This window comes from Camelus dromedarius, chromosome 34, assembly GCF_036321535.1.
Source record: "Camelus dromedarius isolate mCamDro1 chromosome 34, mCamDro1.pat, whole genome shotgun sequence".
In the NCBI taxonomy this organism is placed as follows: Eukaryota; Metazoa; Chordata; class Mammalia; order Artiodactyla; family Camelidae; genus Camelus; species Camelus dromedarius.
In genome coordinates this window covers 11,298,282-11,320,122 of record NC_087469.1, presented here as the reverse complement: position 1 = coordinate 11,320,122, position 21,841 = coordinate 11,298,282, and the positions used below count along the sequence as shown (strand labels likewise).

Genomic DNA, 21,841 nt, shown 5'->3' with positions numbered 1-21,841 from the left:
AGCAGATTACTGGCAACAGCACCTCAGGAAATTAAAGGCAATTTGGGATTGGTTTCTGGTTTAGTAGGGGCCAGTGAACAGCATACTAGTGTCCACGGAAAGGATTCTGCAAGTCCTTGACAGGGAGAGGAGAAAGTGACCACCACCTGAGCTCACATGGATGCCCTAGGAGACTGAGTGCTGCCAAGAATACAACAGAATGGAGGGCACGAAGAAGTCAAGACTATGAGGCCGAGCTCTGCTCTTCTAAGGGCACTGAGAGCTGACAGAGAATATTAAGGCCAAATTTCTACAAACCAGGCTTCAGGCACAGACTGAAGCCCAGGCACTTTTAAGAAAAGGATATTTTCTCTCTTACAATAATAGAGCGGACGTAGCTATGAAAACAAATACGCAAGGTTGGATGCTCTAGGTTGCTGAATTTTAAGTCAGGTAAATTTGCATCTATATTGGGGCTATTTTATGAAAGTTGGAACATTGACTGCAGAGACAGAGAGAATAAACTGGAATGGAAGCATAAGGGAGGATTCTGAGCACTTGGGAATATCCTGAATCCCTAATCCTCATTCAGGGTCCCCTTGCTAGCTACATCCAGTGGGACTGTTCCTCTATTGCTTGAAAAGGGAGTGAAATCCCCTTGCCCGAGGGAATTACCTTGTAAGAGTAAATTCATTCATTTGCCTCATGCTTCCACCATATACACTGTACTCCACTACCGCCAGATCACAGCATGGTGTGTGGGGTGAAACACCAAAATAATTACAAGACTTCGGTCATTTATATGGACAAAAATATAGGAAATACAGGAGATGTTGACCGAGGAAAGAAAAGCAATTCTTGATCTAGCTGATTTTGTGTAGACACATTAGTGAGCAGAGCACTTGTATCTTTGGAAAACATTTCATAAGCCAGGGATACTGGTAGGAGACACTGAAATCAGGTTGCCCATTTCAGTACCAAGAAGGAAGGAAGAGACCAAGCAGTGGCATCTAACTACTAGTGAGTGAGAAAGCAGGCATAATTACGTAAACAGGCAGCAAGGCCAGAGTGGTGATTCCAACAGCTTGACTGTCTAAATCTTTTGCAGTGACTAACAGATCACAGTCAGTGTAGGATTAGCATAGGTTATGTCATTCCAGGGAGAGAGAAATGTGTTTTCATTTATACAAGGCATTTATTAGGGCAAGTATAAATACATTTTAAATATATAACACTGGGGAAAAGCTATATGTATAGATGTTAGTCAACGCAGTCAAAGTGTCAGACTACAGGAGATGTTCTTTTTGCTAAATCATTCCTATTTGGGAGGAAGTCCCAAGATCAGGAGATGCAAAATTCTACCTCTCAATGCAGAAGCCAAAGTGGAGCAGATAATCTCTCTCCTGATCACTTGGGAGACAGAGTGTGGGTACATGCCCTAGACACAGCCAATCAATTGGTCAGACGCATAGTTCTGACCCGAAGGAATGAAGCAAAGGTCAGTGAGAGATTATTTTTCAGCACTATGGGGAAATCGAAAGTCCATGACACGGCTGCAAGGGTTCAGTGCAAAGTCCAGCACGGTGGTGTCTAACAGAGATGACAGTGCCAACAGAAATATATAAAGCAGATTCTAAGTTGAAACCCTGGCTACCCTTGCCTCCCTTGATTCCTGTCTAAGCTGGGTTCTCCAGCCTACCTAACAATTCTTTTCATTTCTCAATATCCTTCCAGTAAATTCCTCCCCTGATTACGATGACCTCTATGACATGCATTCAAGCACACTGACCACTACAGAGGCCACTTTAGGAGAATGATGCCATCATGGACAGAAAACAATTTACTGCCTAAACATACACTACTTCTTGCAGGAGACTGGAAGTTAAGTAAACTATAATGACAGATTGATGTTCAAAGCCAGAATGTGTATTTCTTCTATTAATATGTTGGACTTAATCAAATGAAACTATAGCTATCAGATCATTTTTTAACCTAAAACATTTTCATGCAGTTTAACCTAGTATTTATGGGTTGTGTTAAAAGATATAGTCATGTTTCTCCCCACCTAGCTATTCTTAGCTAATTTTAAAAGGTTATCTTCAAAATCCTTACTTAACTTTTCTAACATTTTTAAAACACTTAAGCTTTAAAATTCTACTGATAATACCACAAAACCTTTTTTTTCCAAAAGAATCCATTTCAAAAAAAAAAAATCAACAGTACTGATTGAGCTTTACAGAATGTCAACCCCCTTAAAGTCTGTAAATAATAGACAACTGTGGGAAAAAAATGCTGTTCAGTAAGAATGAATTCGAATCACAGAACTGTAACCAAAAGGACCAACTAATCTGACTCACATTCAGTCCTAACTTGCATCTTGTTGCAAGTCATCTTGTCAAATGGGGTTTCATAGTATTCTTAAAGTCATTAAGAAAAGAATATAACTTGAGTAACTGCTTCTAGTTTCTAACACCTAGAAACCTGTTTTTTTGGGGGGGGAGGGGATAGTTCTTTCTTTTATATTTACCTACATCATACCTGTTACATTTCCTTTACGTTTACAGAGTATTAACGGTAGTTTCTCATCAAACAACATATATTAATTTGTCATATTTTTAAAAGGTTCATTGCTAATTTAGGCCTCGGTATTTCTTTTCATATTCAACCATCCTAAGTCCTTTAAGATTTCCTCCAGAGTCCATCTTCTAGGCCCTTTCTCACAGTCTCTCAACCTAATGCACATCTGCCAAATCTTCCAAACTGCGGGACTTAGTATGTCCTAAAAGCAGACGCAATGTGACAAGAGGAGACCAGGTCTGGGGGCAGGTGAAAATGTGCTCCTGCAGAAGGGGATCAAGAGGACGGATGACATGGGACATGGGACACTAGAAGTAGGCAAGTACTTACTCACCCAGCCATTCTTAATACAAGTGCAAGGCTAGAAGAAACACACTGTGGAAAATGAGATAAAAGAGGTTTGCTTTTTGTGCTCCTTCCTTTATTTTTAGCCTATCACCAAAGTCCTCCAAGAGGGTCCAATAACAAATTATTCGATTTTGCGCTAAAACAATAGTTCTTAAGTTGCCTCAATACCTGCTAAAGTGTGGCCAAGCTAATGGGGGATTTTTACCTGAATGGCACTTCTTCCTGCGGAACATCCACATAGTAACGGATAAAAAATCTCTCAGAATCTTCGCGCTCGCCATCGGTAACAACACTGCCGTTAAGTTTGGAAACTGATGGCAATCTATAAATGAAAAACAAAATAGAGACATTTTGAGACACTAAAAATATTTATAGCTATAGAAATAAAATTATTGGTTTGATGCCCCATCTTATTCTCTTGAAAGGACACATCTGATGTAGCACCGCTTGGGTACAACTATTGACATGAACTAAGTTTTACATAAAGTATAAAAGGACCAAAAATATCTAAAGTTTCATTTTTGGATGTGACACTGACCTTTTATAATCATACCTCACCTTTCAAAATAAGATTCTAGGCAGCACTGTCCAACTTAAATATAATGCAAGCCACACATGTAATTTTAAATTCTCTAGCAGCTATATTTTTAAAAGTAAAAATAAAACAGATGAGATTTAATATTTAATATTTTACTTTAATATTTAATAATAATAAACTAATACTTTTTAATAATAATAAACTAATAATTTAGTTTAATATTTTAATATTTAATAAAATAGTCTATTTAAGGCAATATATCCAGGATATAATCATTTCCACATATAACCAATGCTAAAAAATAACTAAGATACTTTGCTTTTTTTTTCCCCCCACATAAAACGTCAATATCCAGTGTGTATTTTTCTCACTTAGAGCACATTTCAATTCAGACTAGCCACAATTTCAAGTGTTCGACAGTCACACGTGGCTGATGGCCCCATACTGGGCAGCACAGCTCTACAGAAAAGTCAGTACAATTTGGTCACCTAGTCCAGGAATTCATTTATTATATTTATGAAACAGTTGTGTAAATAAAATAAAGTACAAGGCCTACCGCAAGACTTACTCTTCTTAGAAGAAAAATATGCTGAAATTTACTTCTTCAGTGAGATATGAATGTGTATGTTAACAACTGGAAAGCAGTAAAGATCTGCTAGATATTAGTTGGTTAGAAAGACCAAAACCCTGTTTACAGAGCCACTCTTCTTTAGGGAAACTTAAAGCCTACTCTTCCCCTGTCAAAACGACTACGTATAGTACACGAGAGAACAAATCACAGTTCCCTTTACATCTTAGCCAAACCTTACTGCTGCTAAAGGTGCATAATAATAAACCCTCGTGGGACACCTCGGCAGTCTGGGGGAGGCAGAAGCTGAGACACGAAAGGCAGGGGAGGAGGCGGAGGAGGGCGACCACACGGTGGTCCCCTTTAAGTCACTCTAAATCAAAGAAGAAAACACAGATGCCTCTCTCTTTAGTTCCACACTAATGGAACAGCCCAACTGTCAGGTATTTACACTTGAAATGACTACGATGTTAATGTAGAAAGTAAGGAGAAATAAATTAGAATTGATTCCCTATTATACCTACAGTTTCTTCATGACCCCAAAATAGGATTTCAAATATTATAAATATTGAAAAGTATAACAATAGATTTGTGAAGGAATTTTTCAGTGGTTTTGGCAGGCCAATTATATTTTACATTTTTCTTATCATATTGCATTCTTTTTCTCCCAGGATTTGGGAGCTACAGAAGCAGCTCCGCCAAGCCCAGTATGTTCAAGAGATGGATGAGCATACAGTGCGCTCCCCCAGCCCCAAACAGTGCATTATTCCTTTAAAGAAACAACAACACTCTGAGAAAAGAAAGCCGAATAAACAGGACAACAGACCTGGCTACGACCAACTTCCTTCGCTCCTCGGTGGTGTATGGCTGCAGAAGAGGAATTCCTAACAACCTCACTTCTTCAAGTTTAGGGAATGAGTTTAGTTTGTCAATGTCTTCCCAGGACTGCAAACCTAATTTGAGAAATATACTGTTTAAGTAAATCCAGAAAAGCATACAAATAAGAATATAAACATAGCCAAAAAAATGATTTCAATTAATAAATTCTGAAATGTTAAAATGATCATAAACAAAACAAACAAAATCAAAAACAAAAGACCTGTGCCCTTGAGAAGGAAAACATGCAACACATTAAGACTGTTCAGTCCTAAAAGGAAACGCTTCCTATGGCTGTGGACAAATGTATCATCCAAGTCAATACTTGGCACTGGTAGGGAAAACATTCCTGCCCTAATGAAGCTCGTCAGTTTTACAACACATTAAACCCACTGCAGAGAGCAGCGCAGTCCCTTCCTATTCCTATCAACCTTCAGGTAAAGGCAGCGGAGCAATTTACGAGGGCTCTGGGCACAGCTACCCCAAGTCACAACTGTCCTCTTCCCTTCAGAGTGGCACTGCCATCAAGGAGGAAGAACAGAGTTAGCTCAAGGGGTGTCAAGGTGTGAAATAAACAGCCTCCTTATGCAAATCACTGTTTTTAAAAGTTAATTCTCTTATAACCTCTATGGCAAAATAAACTGTTTATATTTTTTCAGTTATAGGTTAGAGTTATTTTTATCTATGTAGTTGTTTAAAAAAAATTGGCCAAAAGACAAATGCCAAGCAAATAAGAAGAAAAGCCATAGACTGGGAGAATGCACTTGCTAAAGGCACACTGATAAAGGACTGTTACACAAAACATACAAAGAACTCTTAAAATTTAATAATAAGAAAATGAACAATCCAATTAAAAAATGGGCAGAAAACCTGAACAGGCACCTTGCAGAAAAGAAAATATACAGACGGCAAATAAGCATATGAAAAGATGTTCCACACCAAGTGCCATCAGGAAAATGCAAATTAAAACAACAGCGAGATACCACTATACGCCTATCAGAGCAGCCAAAAGCCAAAGCACTCACAGCACCAAATGCTGATGAGGATACGAAGCAACAGGAACTCTCATTCACTGCTGGTGCAACGCACAATGGTACGGCCACTTCACAAGACAGTTTGGTGGCTTCTCACAAAACTACAGGTACTCCTACCACATGATCTAGCAACTGTGCTCCTTGTAATCCACCCAAGTGAACTGAAAACTTATGTCCACACAAAAACCTGCACATGGAAGTTCAGAGCAGCTTTATTAATTAAGCCAAAACTTGGAAACAACCAAGATGTCCTTCAGTTTGTGAGTAGATAAATAAACTGTGGTACATCCAGACAATGGATAATCATTTAGTGCTAAAAAAGAAATGAGCTATCAAGTCACGAAAGGACACGGAGGAAATTTAAATGCATATTACCAAGTGAAAGAAGTCAATCTGAAAAGGCTACATACTGTATGAATCCAACTATATGACATTCTGGAAAAGGCAAAACTATGGAGACAGTTAAAAGATAAGTGGTTCCCAGGGATTAGGTGGGAGGGAGGGGTGAACAGGCAGAGCACAGAGGATGATTAGGGCAGTGAACTACTATGTACAACACTGCAGTGGTAGATACGTGTCATTACCCATTTGTCCGAACCCACAGAACGCACACCACCAAGAGTGAACCCAAATGTAAACTATGGACTTTATGGATGATGCGTCAATGCAGGTTCAACTGAAATGCATCACTTTGGTGCTGGGATGTTGACAGTGGGGCAGGGAGTGTATGGGAACTCTGTACTTTCTGCTCAATTTTGCTGGGACCTAAAACTGCTCGAAAAAATAAGGTTTATTAATTTTCAAAAATAGGCTAAAATATTCATTCCTGTGATAAATGGAATCAGACGGCAACAAACTGGTAATCAACTACATGTAAACACTAGAAAAGAGAGCATGTGAGAGTCAGAGCAGGTTGGGATTCCTTAACCTAAATCCAGACAAAACGGTCTAGCTTGTAATTCTTTGTACTCTGCCTTTTACTATCCAATTCGCCAATTTCATTTCACTCCTTTCATAGCCTGACCTCTTTAACATATAAAATATTAATAGCTAATATATGCTGTGTCAAATGAATATTTGATAAATATTGGTATTTATCAGAGCATTTATGAAAATGAATGCCTTAAATTTAGCTAATCAATAGGCATCTGTATGTCACTCTTGAAATCCACCCTGTAAGAAGGCAGAGCTATGACTGAAATACACTTTCACTGTATTTCATGCATAAGTTCAGACCGATTTGCATGTAGAATGAGAACAAGCCTGTACCTCACCTGACTTGTGGAGGCTGATGGATCGCAGATTAGGAAACAACCTGGCCAATGAATCATCAGGCTCCTCGATAGCATGCAGATGATTGTTAGCCAGGACGAGGGTGTCCAGCGAAGGAAACATAACCCCTAGCTTGCGTATTTCAGTCCAGTCTTGGAGGTTATTGTCTGTTATATGTAGTAGCTTAAGAGAAGGACAGCAAATAGAAGGACAAGACACTGTTTCATAGTCATTAAGGCACAGGAAGAGCTCTTCCAAACTGCAGAGAAAAAAAGGAAATATTTCATTGTTTAAAGCAGTTGAGTTTCTACTCTGCACCTATTTTCATTCATTCAATAAAGTAAAAAGTGCCTGCTACGTACGAGACTCTGCTAGGTGTTGTAGAGAAAATACAAAGGTGTCTTCCTGAAGCTTAAAATACAGCTGGGAAGACAAAACCTAACATACGTACAACAGCAGAGAATGACATAACCCAGGACTGAGCTGGCTGTGTGCTTAAATAACTAAGTGCTAAATGGAGCAGCACCAAGTTCAAGTACAACAGTACTTCATACAGAAATGGAACTGAAATTGTAGTTTATCGGGAAAGGTTACATGTCCTTCAAGGAGCAGTAGTTGCTCAACTTGCGTAAGTCGAGAGGAGATAGAAAAATATTCTAGGAACGACATGAAAAAGTGTCTAGAAACAGAAATAATAACTACCGTTTACTGAATTCCTACCCTGTGTCAGGCCCTGGGCAGGTGCTTCACAGACTGTATTTCTATTTCTGCAATTTTATAGATGATGATGCCCATTTTACAGACAAGGAAACAGAGCTCAAAGAGATTAATTGGCTTATCAAAGGTCATATGGTTAGTAAGTGGAATTGGGATTTAAAAGCTCATTCTATGCCATGCTAGATGGTGCATGCAGTGAGGAAACCAATCTCAGCAGAGGCAGAGTGAGGAACTAAGATGGAATAAGTGAGTTGAGACCCGATTCTGAAAGGCTCTGATAATTCCCATATTTAGACAGTCAAGGAGACTACAGCTCCATATATTTCTTTAAACTACTTCCTTTGAATATTTATGCACATATACAAAGATAGATACAAACAAAACAGAGCATTTTTACACTGACAAACAAAAGTATAATTTCCTGCTTAAATTATTGAAAAGAATACTAGGTCCATTCTCCCATCATGCCAGCTAGGCACTTAGTCATCTGAGTGTTACCATATTTTAGAGACACTATGATTTTTCTTCCCCCCAAAGAAAAGGGCTAAGGCAAAATTCTGGAATCAGGTAATCAGAAGATTAAAATGGAGAAAGGCTGGGCTGATCTCGAAATGATAAGGGCTTCTCAGGGATATTTTCTGGTCAAAAGATGACATATCCTATGTCTTAGTGCCACTCAACACTGAACAAGTATTCCAGTGAAAATGCTACCAGATTACCCTCACACCCTCATTTAATTACTTCATTTTTCTAACCTCATTCTCCATTCAATCTGCCGTTCTAGAATTTCTGAGATGGGAGCTCAGCAGTAACTCTAGGTACTAACACAGATGGCCACATAGCTCCCTCTCCATCATGCTCTCTGGGCTTACTCTGGTAACTCCTGCAGTATCGTGTGGACTGTCTCCCAAGAAGCTTTGCTGTTGTTGAGGACAAGTTTTCGAACCCCAGAGAAGGACCCAGCACACGTTCTTTCTAAAACCGATAAATTCAGAGGGTTGGAACTCAGGTTTAGAAACTCCAACTGGGGAACATTTGACACAATTTTACTGACCTATGGGGAAAAAAAAAAAAGAAAAGCATATCAGGCAGTAATCAGAGCTTTTAGACAGCAATCGTATTCAAGAAAACCTAAGTGAGTGGGTTTCCAGGCAAACGGCCATTTAACATTAGGGGGTCCTGTTTAGTGATGGTACCCACAGAGGGGGATAAGTAATTTCAACCAATCTTGGCAAGTAAGTTAATCTCTTTCTATGAAATAGTGGCATAACTGAAAATTAATGGTATAAAAGAAAGATTTTTCATGTTGCCTTTGGCAAGGTTTTTGATTCTGCTCTACAAGATATTCACTTTGATATCTCTACGTGACATTTTGGAGAAAAGATCCTTTAGATGACATTTTAGACTTCAAGTTTCTAAAGAGCTGAGAATGGGTCATGTACAGTAATTCTCTTTGAATATTTCCTTCCTCCCATCCCTAGGACAACATTAAGGTTCATTAAAGTTTTACTGAAGACCACATTGTAACAATTCAGGAATTCAAAATTGATTACATAGTCATAATCACTTAGAAAACAGTTTCAACTTGGTTTAAAGATGCACCAAATTTTAAAATACATTCACTCAAAAATACAAAGCATCTGTAACTATATTACAAAAGAGAAAACACGATCAATTTAATGATTTAGCTAGCTAGCAACGTGGCAAGCAGAAAAGAGAAAAAAAAGGAAATGAGCATTACTGAGTATTGACCTTCACTATCTGCTCTGCATTGTGCTAGTTTCTTTGATAGAACTCAATTTACTAAATTCTCTAAACAACTTGCAAGATGACTACTATTATTTTATTTTTAGTAAATGAGGAAACTGAGGCTCAGAGATGTTAAATAATTTGAGTAAGGTTTCAGAGTCACAAAAGCCAAATCTAGGATTTAAATATCAGAGCCATTGTTCTTCCCAGTATACCACAACTAGTAAATCATAAATATAACCAGAAAAAAAAATGAAGAACTAGCTTAAACAAGCATGAAATAAATGCTAGAAGCCCAGTAAATGTATTAAATGTAAAGTGTATTAAGACATCAAACGGCCAGGCAATGTGGTAACTAAAAGTTATGAGAAAAGGAGTAGAATAGAATAGTTAGAATTGGTTTTAGAGTCAGAAACCCTGGGTTCAGACGAGGTTACAGTACTTCCTAGCTGTGTGGTTTGACGAGTTACCTAACCTTTGCAAATCTCAGTTTCCTTATTTGCAAACTAGAGAAAAAGTACCCACCTATTTTACAGTTATTGTTGGCAGGATTAAATGAGATACATGAGTAAAGCACTTAACAGTGATCGGTACATCTTTTAGAAACTTGTTTCCTTACCTACTTCCCAACAGAATGTAAACTCTATGAAAGCAGGGATAGAACTTAGCCTAGTTCACAACTGCATGGTTACTGGCACTTAACGTCTGTTGAATAAATTAACGGCACAAAACCACTTAATAAATGTAACTATGACTAATAGTATAGGTAGAGTATGAACCAATATCTCAGCCCTGGCTATACATCTTAGCACATTTATGTCATATTTAAAATCATTGGTAGAATTTTTAAAATATACTGGTTTCCCAGGATCTACCATAAACTACTGAACCATAGGTGGGATAAGTTTCATGGTTGGGACCTCGACACCTGTTTCTTTTCAAAGCTCTGCAAGTAATGACGAAAGGGTATCCAGTGTTGAGGACTATGGGAAAGGAAAAGCCGTCTTCGCCTTACATTAGATCTGTGTGCTGCGTACTGCACGGTTCAGGAGCCCTAAAATCAGTGGGAAGTAGACTGCAAACAGGTGCAGAGAAGTATGTTGGAGGGCGTGGTCTTTACATACAGTGTTTCATCTGTACTAACACTAACCTTCTTGATGTAGTACCATAGTTATTCTCATTTTATAAGTAAATAAGGTTTTAGAGAAAATACACTAGGCTTCAGTTTAAAATGTAAGGAATTCATACCAGTCTGCACATATTCTCCTGTCTGATCTCTTTGTGATCAAATGGTACCAAGCATTAGTGGAATATATGGCTAGGATTTAGTCTACTCTATGGCCAAAACACAGCGAAAGAGTCTAGGCAGAAACCAACCCTTTAGTGCGTTCTACCACCTGGATCCCAATGACAGGAAGGACTTTCATACAGAAGATGACGACTTTGCTTTACCTCTTTCAAGGGCAAAGAAAAAAAAAAAAAGACGATGAGGAATTTTGCTCCAACTACATCATGAAGAATAACCACTACAGTACAACCCCAGTTAAATAAACAAAAAACATAAAACCTTCGCTAACTACCACTCCTCATATTTTATTTTTATAATAAAGAAGAAAATATTCCCCCCAAAATGGATACTGTCAGAGCTTTTGAAGTGGTTTCTGAAGGAATTCCGAGGCTAGCAGATATACGATGTAATCGTCTTCATGGTCTGTATCTGCACTACTGTCCAATGAGAATAAAGACTTAGAATCATGACTTGTTAGTCCTAGAATATCCTTAAAAGATAAAAATTAAACTACTGTTTAATAATTCAAGCAGGAAAAATAATATATGTTAGAAATAAATATCTTCTTTAAAAGGTTAAAATGAAAAAGGATTTTTGAGTTAACCTTAAATTAATGAAACATATGACATTCCTTACACAAGTACATCTATTTATGACAGAAACACGTCTTAACAGTAAAGGCAGACACTCAGCGAGTGTCTCGGAGAGTATACTGACTTCTCTTTTTTAAACTCTAAAAATAAAAAAAGACTCCTCTAGCTGGAGTGAGCTGAGGATACTCATGTGCAGAAACACGGAGATGAACTTAGATCACCTTTTAGATGTCTCTGTGATTTAACAGGGGACCCTCTACTCTGACTTTTAAAAAGGAAGAAACTGAAGTTTTAAGAAAAATGGGGAAAGGGTTGTAAGATAACAATCTGTAACTTATACCCCAGCTATTCTCTGCCTCACCTGAGCGGCAAATTCCTCCCTCCTCTCAACTGCCTCGTTTAATTTCTTTTATAAAATGTTTTTGATAAGGAAGGGAGGAAAAAAGAGATCCCTTGAGAAAGGTCAGACCAAAATCTACTTAGCCAAAAAATTCAAGTCAAAAGCTAAAAAATTCATCTTTTTGTTAAACACAGATGCCCAGTTTTAGAAGGATGGAGACAAATCTTTGCCTGCCCACAAAGGATTACATTTCTCACTCACATTTATATTAGTCTCTGGATATATAGCAGCCGGCAGTTTAAACTATAAAAGAAGTCACTCCTAACATTAGTGATCATTCAGAAACGCTAAAAGAACAAACTACATTACTTTGTACCACATTTCTGCATCAAATACTGGCTGAAATAAACTTAGTTAATGGCCAGGGACAAATGATCTTTTTGGTAATCAAATATATGGGTTGTAATGGGTTGAAACGTTAACGCCTTAAAACGGTGACCTATGAGGCATTTTGCAGCTTGGCAAAGAGTTTAATCAATTCTAAAAATCAATATTCTTTCACTGCCAGTATTCCTCCCGTCTCTCTGTGTTCTGCTATATATTCTGAAGACTGGGATCAACCACAGTTAAGGCTAAAGACAAAATAGAAAGGAACAATGAAAACAAAAATACATTGAAAAATGGAAACCTGAAGGGTAGCAGCAACAAATATTCATTTGAAAACAGCTGGAAAACAGAGTACAGAGCACTTATAGGATTATACACACCGAGCACAAATAGAGTACAAATAAACATGTGAACCTCTGCCTATATATGCCAACGTGGGCTGGAAAATATTTATTGTAGCCCTTTGTCTAAGCAGAGAAGAGGCTGAATTATCTAGTATAAACCCTGTGCTCTGATCCAGGTTGACATAAATCGTTCTTCTGAGGTAGCAACTACATCACTGTTAACTGTTCCTACAAGTTAGCAAAAGTTTATGTATGTGGTCAAAGCACAAAGCACAAAACCTCTTGTGAAATTTTTACTCCCAAAGAAACAAATTTAGGGGACTCAGCGTGTGAACACAGGAGCTGAGATGATTCAGGGGAAGATCTGGTCTGACTTGTCACCCATGCAGGTCAAAAATCTCACCAGAGGCTCAGCAGTAGGACTATTGTGGGAATTGTGGAGAAGGAGGATTAACAAGGTAGTTCTTTCTTCACCTGTGCAGTGTGGACAGAGCATGCATGTCAACTAAGCATCTCAAAGGACCAAGAAGGCATAGATTGTAATTTGTTGAACAGTGAACTATAATAGTTGTTTGGACAAGAAAATCAATCAATCAATTTACCTGTACAAAAAGAGACCGTTTCTTGGAACAGCACTGTAAATCTGCACATATTAACATATGACTTAGAAATCAAGTAACATGCATCTGGAAGAATTTTGGTAAACATCTTAATAAAAATAGGAAATATAATTGGGAGCAGCATTACCAGATTAAACAAGACTATGAAACAGATGAATATAAGAAAAGCTAAAGAAAATTAGGTTATAGATAGATTTTTCTTAAAGAAAGCTGTCTTAGAATTTGTATCTCATTTAATATCTGCCAAGTGCCTCAATGATTAATTTTTTCGGCAGCCCTGTCTTATGGGTGAGCAAACTGAAGCACTGAATGATTAAGTGAATTTCTTAAGATCACAGGAAAAGTTCACAAGAGCAAGTAGTCTTGATCAAACCTGAAGATAAAATCATTTATTTATTAGTGCATTCAGCAAACATTTGAACGCCTAGTATGCTAGGTGCTGATGATTCAAGAAAGCTTTTAATAAGCCACAGTCTGGTAGGAAAAATGTCAGGTGAATCCTTTCATAGCACCATGATACAGGTGATGGGATGATCTAATTCTGCCTAAGCAAGAGCTGGGGAAAGTTTCACAGAGGAACAGCAACTTGGGCCAAGTCTTGAAAGATACATAGGAAGTGGCTGGGTAGACAAAAGGAGAAAGAAAGCAGTAGATTCAGAATGAATAAAAGCAAGAAAGCTTTTTGTGTCACGATTTATCATGAGCTGCAAGAAAAGCATATGGTCAAAGGTGGAGATAAACCTCTAGAAACAGCATAGGGCCGTATGATGGAGAGTCACACTTAGAGAGTTCAGATCTTAGTTTGTAGGCAGTGAAAAGCCGCTAAAGGACTTCAACCAGGAGAGTTTCATCACATTTCATTTATTAAAAGGAGTCTGGTAACTCTGTAGAAGGTAGCTTAGAGGAAGCAGGGTAAAACTGGAGGCAGGAAAACCCATTAGGACACTTTTCCAATAGTCCAAGCAAGAAATAAGAGCCTAAATTGAGGCAGGAAATCAAGTAGGAAGAACTATTTTTCCCTTATCCTTAAGGGTAGCTTCTATCAGGTAATGTTATAATCAGGTGGGTAATGTTCTACATAATGATAAGAGAGAATGTCATAATAACTTTTATTTCTCTGTGCAACTTGGTTTAGAGTTACTCTAAGGTCAAAGGCATCAGTTATGCCAAATCACCAAAAAGACTTAATAACATAAGGAAAACGTCTAAAATATTTGAAATAAATTTCAGTACTAAGAATAAATATTTTTATAATCTTAGTTTCAAGCTCAAGCAATTTTTATGTCAGTTTATAGCAATACATGTTGAAGTAGCGGCAGAGAAGAAGCACACAATGTGTAAACTAGTGAAAAAGAGAATTGCGTCATTAGCAGTCTAAGCCTCTGTGGTCTTATTTAACCTCTTGATGCCTGGAATAAAGTTCCTCAGTGCTTTTTGCATTAGCAGAAGATAAATAAGCAATAACAAAGTTAAAAATCACCACAGAAACAGTCGAAGCAGTCAGTTATTTAAATGGAGACGTACAGACAAGACTCTCAAGTGCGAAGCAGAATTCAGCAGCATAAACAACAACACAAACAATAATACAGTGAGTTACTGCTGCATTTCACCAAGACGCAGCGATATTACCTCGTGCCAGTCTTCCAGTTTGTTGTCAGAAAGATCTAGTTCTGACACGTGAGCACAGAAGGCAGCGATTTCTTTTTCGTCTCCTGCACAGGTTATTCCACAGCTGTTCAACACCAGTACACTCGGGAGGTTGAGGCGATCTGAATCACGGGGGAAACAAAACACTTCCGACGTCAGCCTAATTCTTGTGCACATACATTTAGCCGCCAGGAATCAAGACCAAACTGTGTGAGCTTACGCAAGGACCTGGAAAATACAGGATATGATGGGGCCCAGGGGTCCTGAATTCTACGGGGAGACAGTCCAATGTGGCCCAGGAGGATCTCAGAAGCACTGGACCAGTACCACCAAGAAGTCCTGGAGGCTTTACCTCCCAAGCAGGACTGTTTATCTCGACTACCAGCAACAGAGCCATCATCCCTGCTGCCAACTTCTCATCTGAGCACGAGATCCATGTGACTCGTGTCTGGACTACCACCGTCTTCTTCCTGGCCTCAATTCTTTCTTTTATTAACTTAGTTCAAAAATATCATTCCGGATAGTTCTTTTCTCTGTCTGATATGTATTTTCACCTTTTTTTCGCCTTTGAAAATTATCTCAAACCATTAGATAGTCTACCTGCTAAACCACTTCTGTAGCTCCAGTTCACACCGTTCAGAAAATCTTCCTCGGGTACGTGGCTCCATTTAAAAATCTACATCTCTTTCTCCCACACTTATCCATCAGTCATTCCCCTTTCATATCCATGTAGAATATTTGTTGCTTGCGAAAATCAGACTTTTAAAAATATATAATTGTAATGAGAGGAAATGTTTCAGAGTCTTAAGCTATTCAATGAATTCAGTCAAACTACTGTTTGTTCAAAAATATGTGTCAGTAAAATCACACTATCTCTAATAAAAAGGATAAATATTAGAATTCCATCACTTTTTCCCTATTTGGTATAAAATGAAGGCTCACAAAAGTACTATTTTATTAATGGAGGCCTCAAATAATATGATTTTTCGACTTAGTACTTTTCAATTCCTCCAAATGGGAATGGATCATGAAAAAAAATGACCAAGTAAGAAGTCTACTTCTTTCTGCCTTCCAGTTTATATGGAGTGATAAGATAATTGTATTGAGAGATAACAAACACTCAGTAACCTTTGGGCACAGGAACTAAAGCACTGTTCAATATTAATCTCCCATAATTACAAAGAACTACTTTCAAGATCAGTTAATTACAACATTAAGCTAAAGTGCAAACATAAGACACATCTTACACTTATCTAGCTGTAGATCTTTGCTCACATCATAATCCCCCTCCTAGAATGTCTTCATCTCCTCTCTAACCAAATTCTACATTCTTGAAGGGTTAATTCAAGTCTTAAAGCTTTGAACCCTTTCTTGATCAAACTAATTAACTCTCTTTGGCTCAACATAAACTACCTTGTGTTATTATATTATTTACAAAGATATGCATCTTTGTAAATGTGAATATCTTGTAATCCAATAGGCTGTAAGGTTATTGAGAACACAGGTCAATCTTTTACTATTTTACATCCTCCAAGTTCCTTGAAATATTATTACTCAAATATTGCTCTTGCCCTGTGAGTACAACTAAAATGTCTTTTGACCAATCCAGAGGAAAAGAAGTCCTTACAAGTTTTTCAAAAAACTGATTTCACAGCAAGGGAGAAAGACCCATAATTCAAAAGAAAGGAAATCATTTGCCAATAAGACAACATTCTGGTTTAATGTCCTAAGTAAGCTCCAGTAAATAAATGTTTTAGTCCCATTTTTCTTACCTTTCATAGGAGAGCCCTGAGGTGTGGCTGGGACATGGACTCCCATCCCAGGACCACGGCGGTAAGGGAAGTTTTCAGGACTATATTTTTCACATAATACTTGCATAAAACTCCTTCCACTAGGTTGATCCATTGTCCTTTCCTAAAATTCTACAAGAAACCAAGAAATCATTGAAATTACTTATTTACTCATACAATAAATATTTACTGAGAATCAATTATTTACAAGGTACTAAGCTAGGCATAGCAGACATGTAAGACATGGTCACTGCCCCCAGGAACTGCCACTGTGGTGATAACTTATGGTTTAGGGAAGCAACATGTGTAGACAGATGGTAGCAACACAGTCCAGCGTAACTGCAACAGACATGAAAAGTGCTACAAGATTCAGAAGAGGATGCAATCATTCCCAGCTAAGGGTACCAGGAAGACTTTTGGCTGATGTATAGGGTTCATGTGGTTACAGCAGAAAGGACTGAAAAAGGAACGTACAGATTAAACATCAGACTAAAGAGTTTGGATGAATTCTCTTACATTTGTCTTTTAAACTCCTCTCCTTTTCTTCCATAGAAAAAGACTTTGTAATTGTATACATGGCCACTTCTATTAAAGAATGAGTATGTAAGTTCTAGTTGATGGGATTAAAAGTAAGAAATTCCATGGCAACTTCTGGGAATCATCCTTAAAAGGTAGCCAGAGTTTGCCCTTTGCCCTCCTGCTTTGTCTCTTCCTCAGTTCTACTGCCTAGAAAACAGATGCCACCCTACACCATGAGCCCAAGGAACACATCCTAAGGAAGGCAGAGCGAAGAACTGAAGAGGATCTAGGTCCCCGAGGATTTCATTGAACTGAACTGCCATCCTGGTGCTAGGCTGCATAGCCCTAGAAATTTCAGTGCAAGAGAAACAACCTGTTTTATTTAAGCCACTGTTTTTTGGGGTTTTGTTTGTTCGTTTGTTTTTTCAGTTTTTCAGTTACCTACAAATGGACCTAATCCTAACTAACACAGAACGTCATTTCTTTTGGTTTTGAGTTTTGGGAGAGTCTAATCTCAGTTAAAGGTCCAAATACACAGTAATTCCAGCACCCTCTTAGTCCTCATGCATAGGTTAAAATAGGTAATATTAAACAACATGCTAACTTCTGCTAACCCATTATCTTGAAGGACTGGACTTTGATCTGTATTAAATATAAATCAAAATACAGGCAACTAATTGTCCTCTGCAGTTCCAACTACTAGATATCCAGCTTCCTACTAAAATAATCAGAAAAAGGAAGGAGGATAAAGAGAACTCAAAGAAGAAGGGACATCATTAAAAAGGTAGAGCAGTGAGAATGCACAGTGGTACCTATGAGTACCCACAAGAGATCTACTAGCAGACAGCGTCAGGAGTATCTAAATCGGAACCTCAGAGGGGATCTTGTATGCTATATTAAGAGGCTGAACTTCATTCTGTAGGAAACAGGAGGAAACTTACAGGTTTTGAGGAAGGGAATACAACAATCAAATTTTTTGGAAAACTCACCCTGGCAATTAAGTAGCTGATTAACTTGAGGGAAACAAGACTGATGGCAGTGAGCAGAGTTACATGTCACAAAAATACAGGGGAGAGATGATGAGGGCTCAAAGTGATACAGTGGTAGCACAAGAAAGCAAGCAGTGGCAGATTCAAGGTCAATTTAGAAAGCAAGCTTTTATAGGGGTTGTGGGGAAGGTGGAGTCAAGGCTGACCCCCAGGCTTCTATACAGGTGACTAAGTGACTGGTGATACTGTTAAGTAAAAAGAAAACATGGAGAGATCCAGTTTTAAGAAAGAAAATGATGAATTCTATTTTATATGTGTTCAATCTGAGGCATCTTTAAACTCGGTCCATTTTCTAGATTACCAGGACCATGTCTACTATACTTTGTGAAATTAATTCACAAATGCCTAGAACACAAGAGCAGATACTCACTGTGCATATGTCCAAACGTCTTATCTGTAGAGTTTACCAAAGTTTAGACTAAGGAATACATTTCATAATGAGTATGGACAAGTCACCTTGAAAATACAGCGCTGCCCTGTCAGGACGGCCATAAGGATAAAGCCTGTTCTGGTACAAGACAGTTCGTTCTTTCTACCCACACAGAGTGCTAAGTGTACGCTGCTGTCCCCTAACCCAGCATCGACTGTGGCAAAACTGAACTGTGTGCACCTAGGACTCCAGGAACCTCTAGGTGGAAAGGTTCTTTTTCAGTGTAAACTCATCACAACAGCAGACACACAGAGTAGGTGCTACACCAATAGTGACAGGCACCAAAGACCTTTCTTAAGCGGAATGCCAATGGAATTTTCAGAAATGTTTAACAAAAAGTCAAAGAAATTACACTGCTATCTTCCATACAACTGGCAGTTCGAAAGAATAAAAAGTGTGTGGGAGGTGCTCAACTGTCAGTGTCAAAACAATAGTCACTGAGTTTAACTCGCATCTTTTAACTGGAAGCTGCAGAATCACTTAAACTCAAACCTCTTCCATTCAAGGGCAGTAATCTTGTACACCGTTTAAATACAGGCAGAGTGTGGAATTAAAGAAACCTCAGCTAAAACTGGAGTCTGGACAGGCCTGTGGACAGGCCCCTGCCGCACAACACAATTACTCTCACAGCAAGAGCTGCAGGCCTACAGCAGGAAGACGCTGCCGACTTTACCGTCCAGTAGGGAGAAGAACACTCCTCTCTGCCCAGCGACAGCCCAACCAGTCAGAGACCGAAGCAACCCAACCTACCTCCCTACTTTGGACTTGAGCTTCCGCCAGTGGACTCTGGTTATGACACACCTTCTCAAGTCCCGGCCTTTTCCCTATAAAAGCAAGATCTCCTTCCTTGTTCTCTGGATTCACCTACTGGTCTGCCATCGTTTGCATATCTCAAACTGAAATCCTCTGGCTATTCCAGAATAAACTGGCTTTTGCTGGTTAAATAACTGGCTATTATATTAAAACTGATACTAGGGATGGCAAAGTTAGAAACATGCAAATTAAAATAAGTGCTAGGAAGCAAGCAATCATGGGAAATTAAAGTTATTCCTCATGGCTCCATACTTTAACAATTCTTCCAAGTAGTCTGGTTTTGTTATTTTTTTTTTCCCCTAAGACTTAAAAGCAATGCCAGACGCCTTCACTGGTCATTTTCCAGGATACTCTATCGGAACAGCTTTCCAGGAATGTAGATAGTGTACACAGTAATACATGGGTTTTGAATTAGAACATTAAGATTGCAAAATGGATCAGTAACATAAATCTACTCAAAATCTGTCTGGGCAGTTGGAGCAGGAACAGTAGGTGGGAAAGGAAAACTGAAAACCAAACAGACTGAAAAATGAGGAAATACAGGATGGAAAAAGATCTTTAACTGGAGCCTTTTAAAAGGTTTTTTGGGGGTGGGTGGGGTAATCTATGGCTTTCTGGAAAGAACAGGCGTCAGATCACATCTGACCACCTCTACAGTTGGCGGAGTTCTAACGCATTTGTAAAAGTGTTCTGAATTATGTTTAAAGCCAGGGAGCCAGGAATCTGGGGTGATGCTGACTGGTTCTATTAGCAAGTCGTGCGGTGTGCCTGCAAAACTCGCAACTCCTTTGTGCCTCAAATCCTGACTACGACACGCGCTTATAAAGTGGATGGTGAGAGTGCAAGCTGGAGGATGAGATGCTCAGCACACTTTTGCCAAATAGATTAATAACAGAACAAAACATCCAGTCACCTAAGTATCCTCAATTGCTATCAAGCAACTTGTACTTTATGTTCCCAAAGGGTCAGGCCAAAATTAGTATGAAACTCAGCACAACTGGAAACAACAGAAAACAGGCCATGTCTGACCACTAAGAGTGGAAGATACGTGAGACACAGCCTTATGCTGGTATGTAAGATTGATATTTACTTCACAAAAAAACTTTACGGCAGAGTACCACACTTCATAAAGGGTGACTACCGCAAGCCTCACTCACACATTCCAAAAAATACAAATACTACTCCAGAGTCCCAAAATACACATTTTAAACCTTATAAAAAGTAAATGAATCTGACTGTACAGGCACAGACTACCTCCAGGAGGATAAAACCGAAATTAGTAAAGCTAACACCTGTGGTTGACACCAAAGAATGGAAATGAGGAATGCGGGTGAAAAGGAGATTTCCTTTTCAGTGTTCACCCATGCGAACCACCCAAGCTCACCTGATGCATACATCATCCTTCTTCCCCCACACATTACCTTTTCAAAAAATAAAACATTTTAAGGGATATAATGCTTTAATAATCTGTCAAAGTGTGTTTTGAGTCCTCATTATTATTGTCTGTCCAAAAAAAAAAATTCCAAATTGGATCATGTGGAATATATAACAGTAATAATAATTTTAAAAGGAATTGGGGAGTGAGGAAGAAAAGAGAAATAAAATGGGCAGCCAAACAAGAATAGACACTTTTGTAAAAGAGCACTGGGATAAAAAAAAAAAAGCAGAATAAAACACACTTGAACCTCAGAACAAAACTACGATTAAAATGAGGTGGGGTGGAAATGAAGAGGGTCGGAGGGCCAGGCTACAGGATTTTATTAGTCCTCACGTGGCTCTAACATGGGCAAAGCAAAAGCTCCACCAGGAAGTGTACAGAGAGGCTGGAAGAATGCCCTCAGGCCTGTGGTGTTGCTTCCTTTGCAGCCAACTTAACCGTGTTCAGAAAACTCACCCAAAGATTTCACCCAAATGACCCAAATGGTATCCAAACTCTTGCGACTCTGGAACCACTGCAGCTCCAGGAGGCAGAGGTTACAAAGCCATAAGCCTAAGGGCACCTGGGAGCTTCAGGCCTCCCAGTCACCTCCCACCGCAGTGGGAAGCCCATCCTGCAGGATTCAAATTCCCGGAATAATAAATAGTTGGAAACTGATTGACAGTTCTAAAACATAAACTGCAGTAATTCAAAATATGTATCAATGTAGGATGAGGCTGAACACGCAGGAAGAGCCTGCATAGCACAAACACAATGCAGAAGAGACAAGCAGTCCCAGTTTTCAGTCATCTGACCTGGACCCACTGATACACAACGGACCGATCTTATCCACGCATCAGAGAAGGACAGAGAAAACGGCACTCTAAACGCTACCTGCTGGTATTTTGCTACCAAATATGTGACAATAAAACTTAGATTAAACATT

General features: G+C 38.7%; 1 protein-coding gene across 3 annotated transcripts in view; it reads right to left on the bottom strand.

Moving 5' to 3' along the window:
- TBCEL (tubulin folding cofactor E like) overlaps positions 1 to 21,841 on the bottom strand; it is a 56,848-nt gene that overhangs the window by 23,946 nt on the left and 11,061 nt on the right. For all 3 annotated transcript variants that reach the window (XM_031443477.2, XM_031443478.2, XM_064482155.1), the window contains 6 exons: positions 16,650 to 16,799; positions 14,860 to 14,999; positions 8,782 to 8,963; positions 7,195 to 7,451; positions 4,837 to 4,963; positions 3,110 to 3,226 (listed from right to left, as the gene is read on the bottom strand). In XM_031443477.2, the coding sequence (XP_031299337.1) occupies positions 3,110 to 3,226; positions 4,837 to 4,963; positions 7,195 to 7,451; positions 8,782 to 8,963; positions 14,860 to 14,999; positions 16,650 to 16,782 (956 nt within the window). In that variant the 5' untranslated portion in view covers positions 16,783 to 16,799. The remainder of the gene's footprint in view (positions 1 to 3,109; positions 3,227 to 4,836; positions 4,964 to 7,194; positions 7,452 to 8,781; positions 8,964 to 14,859; positions 15,000 to 16,649; positions 16,800 to 21,841) is intronic.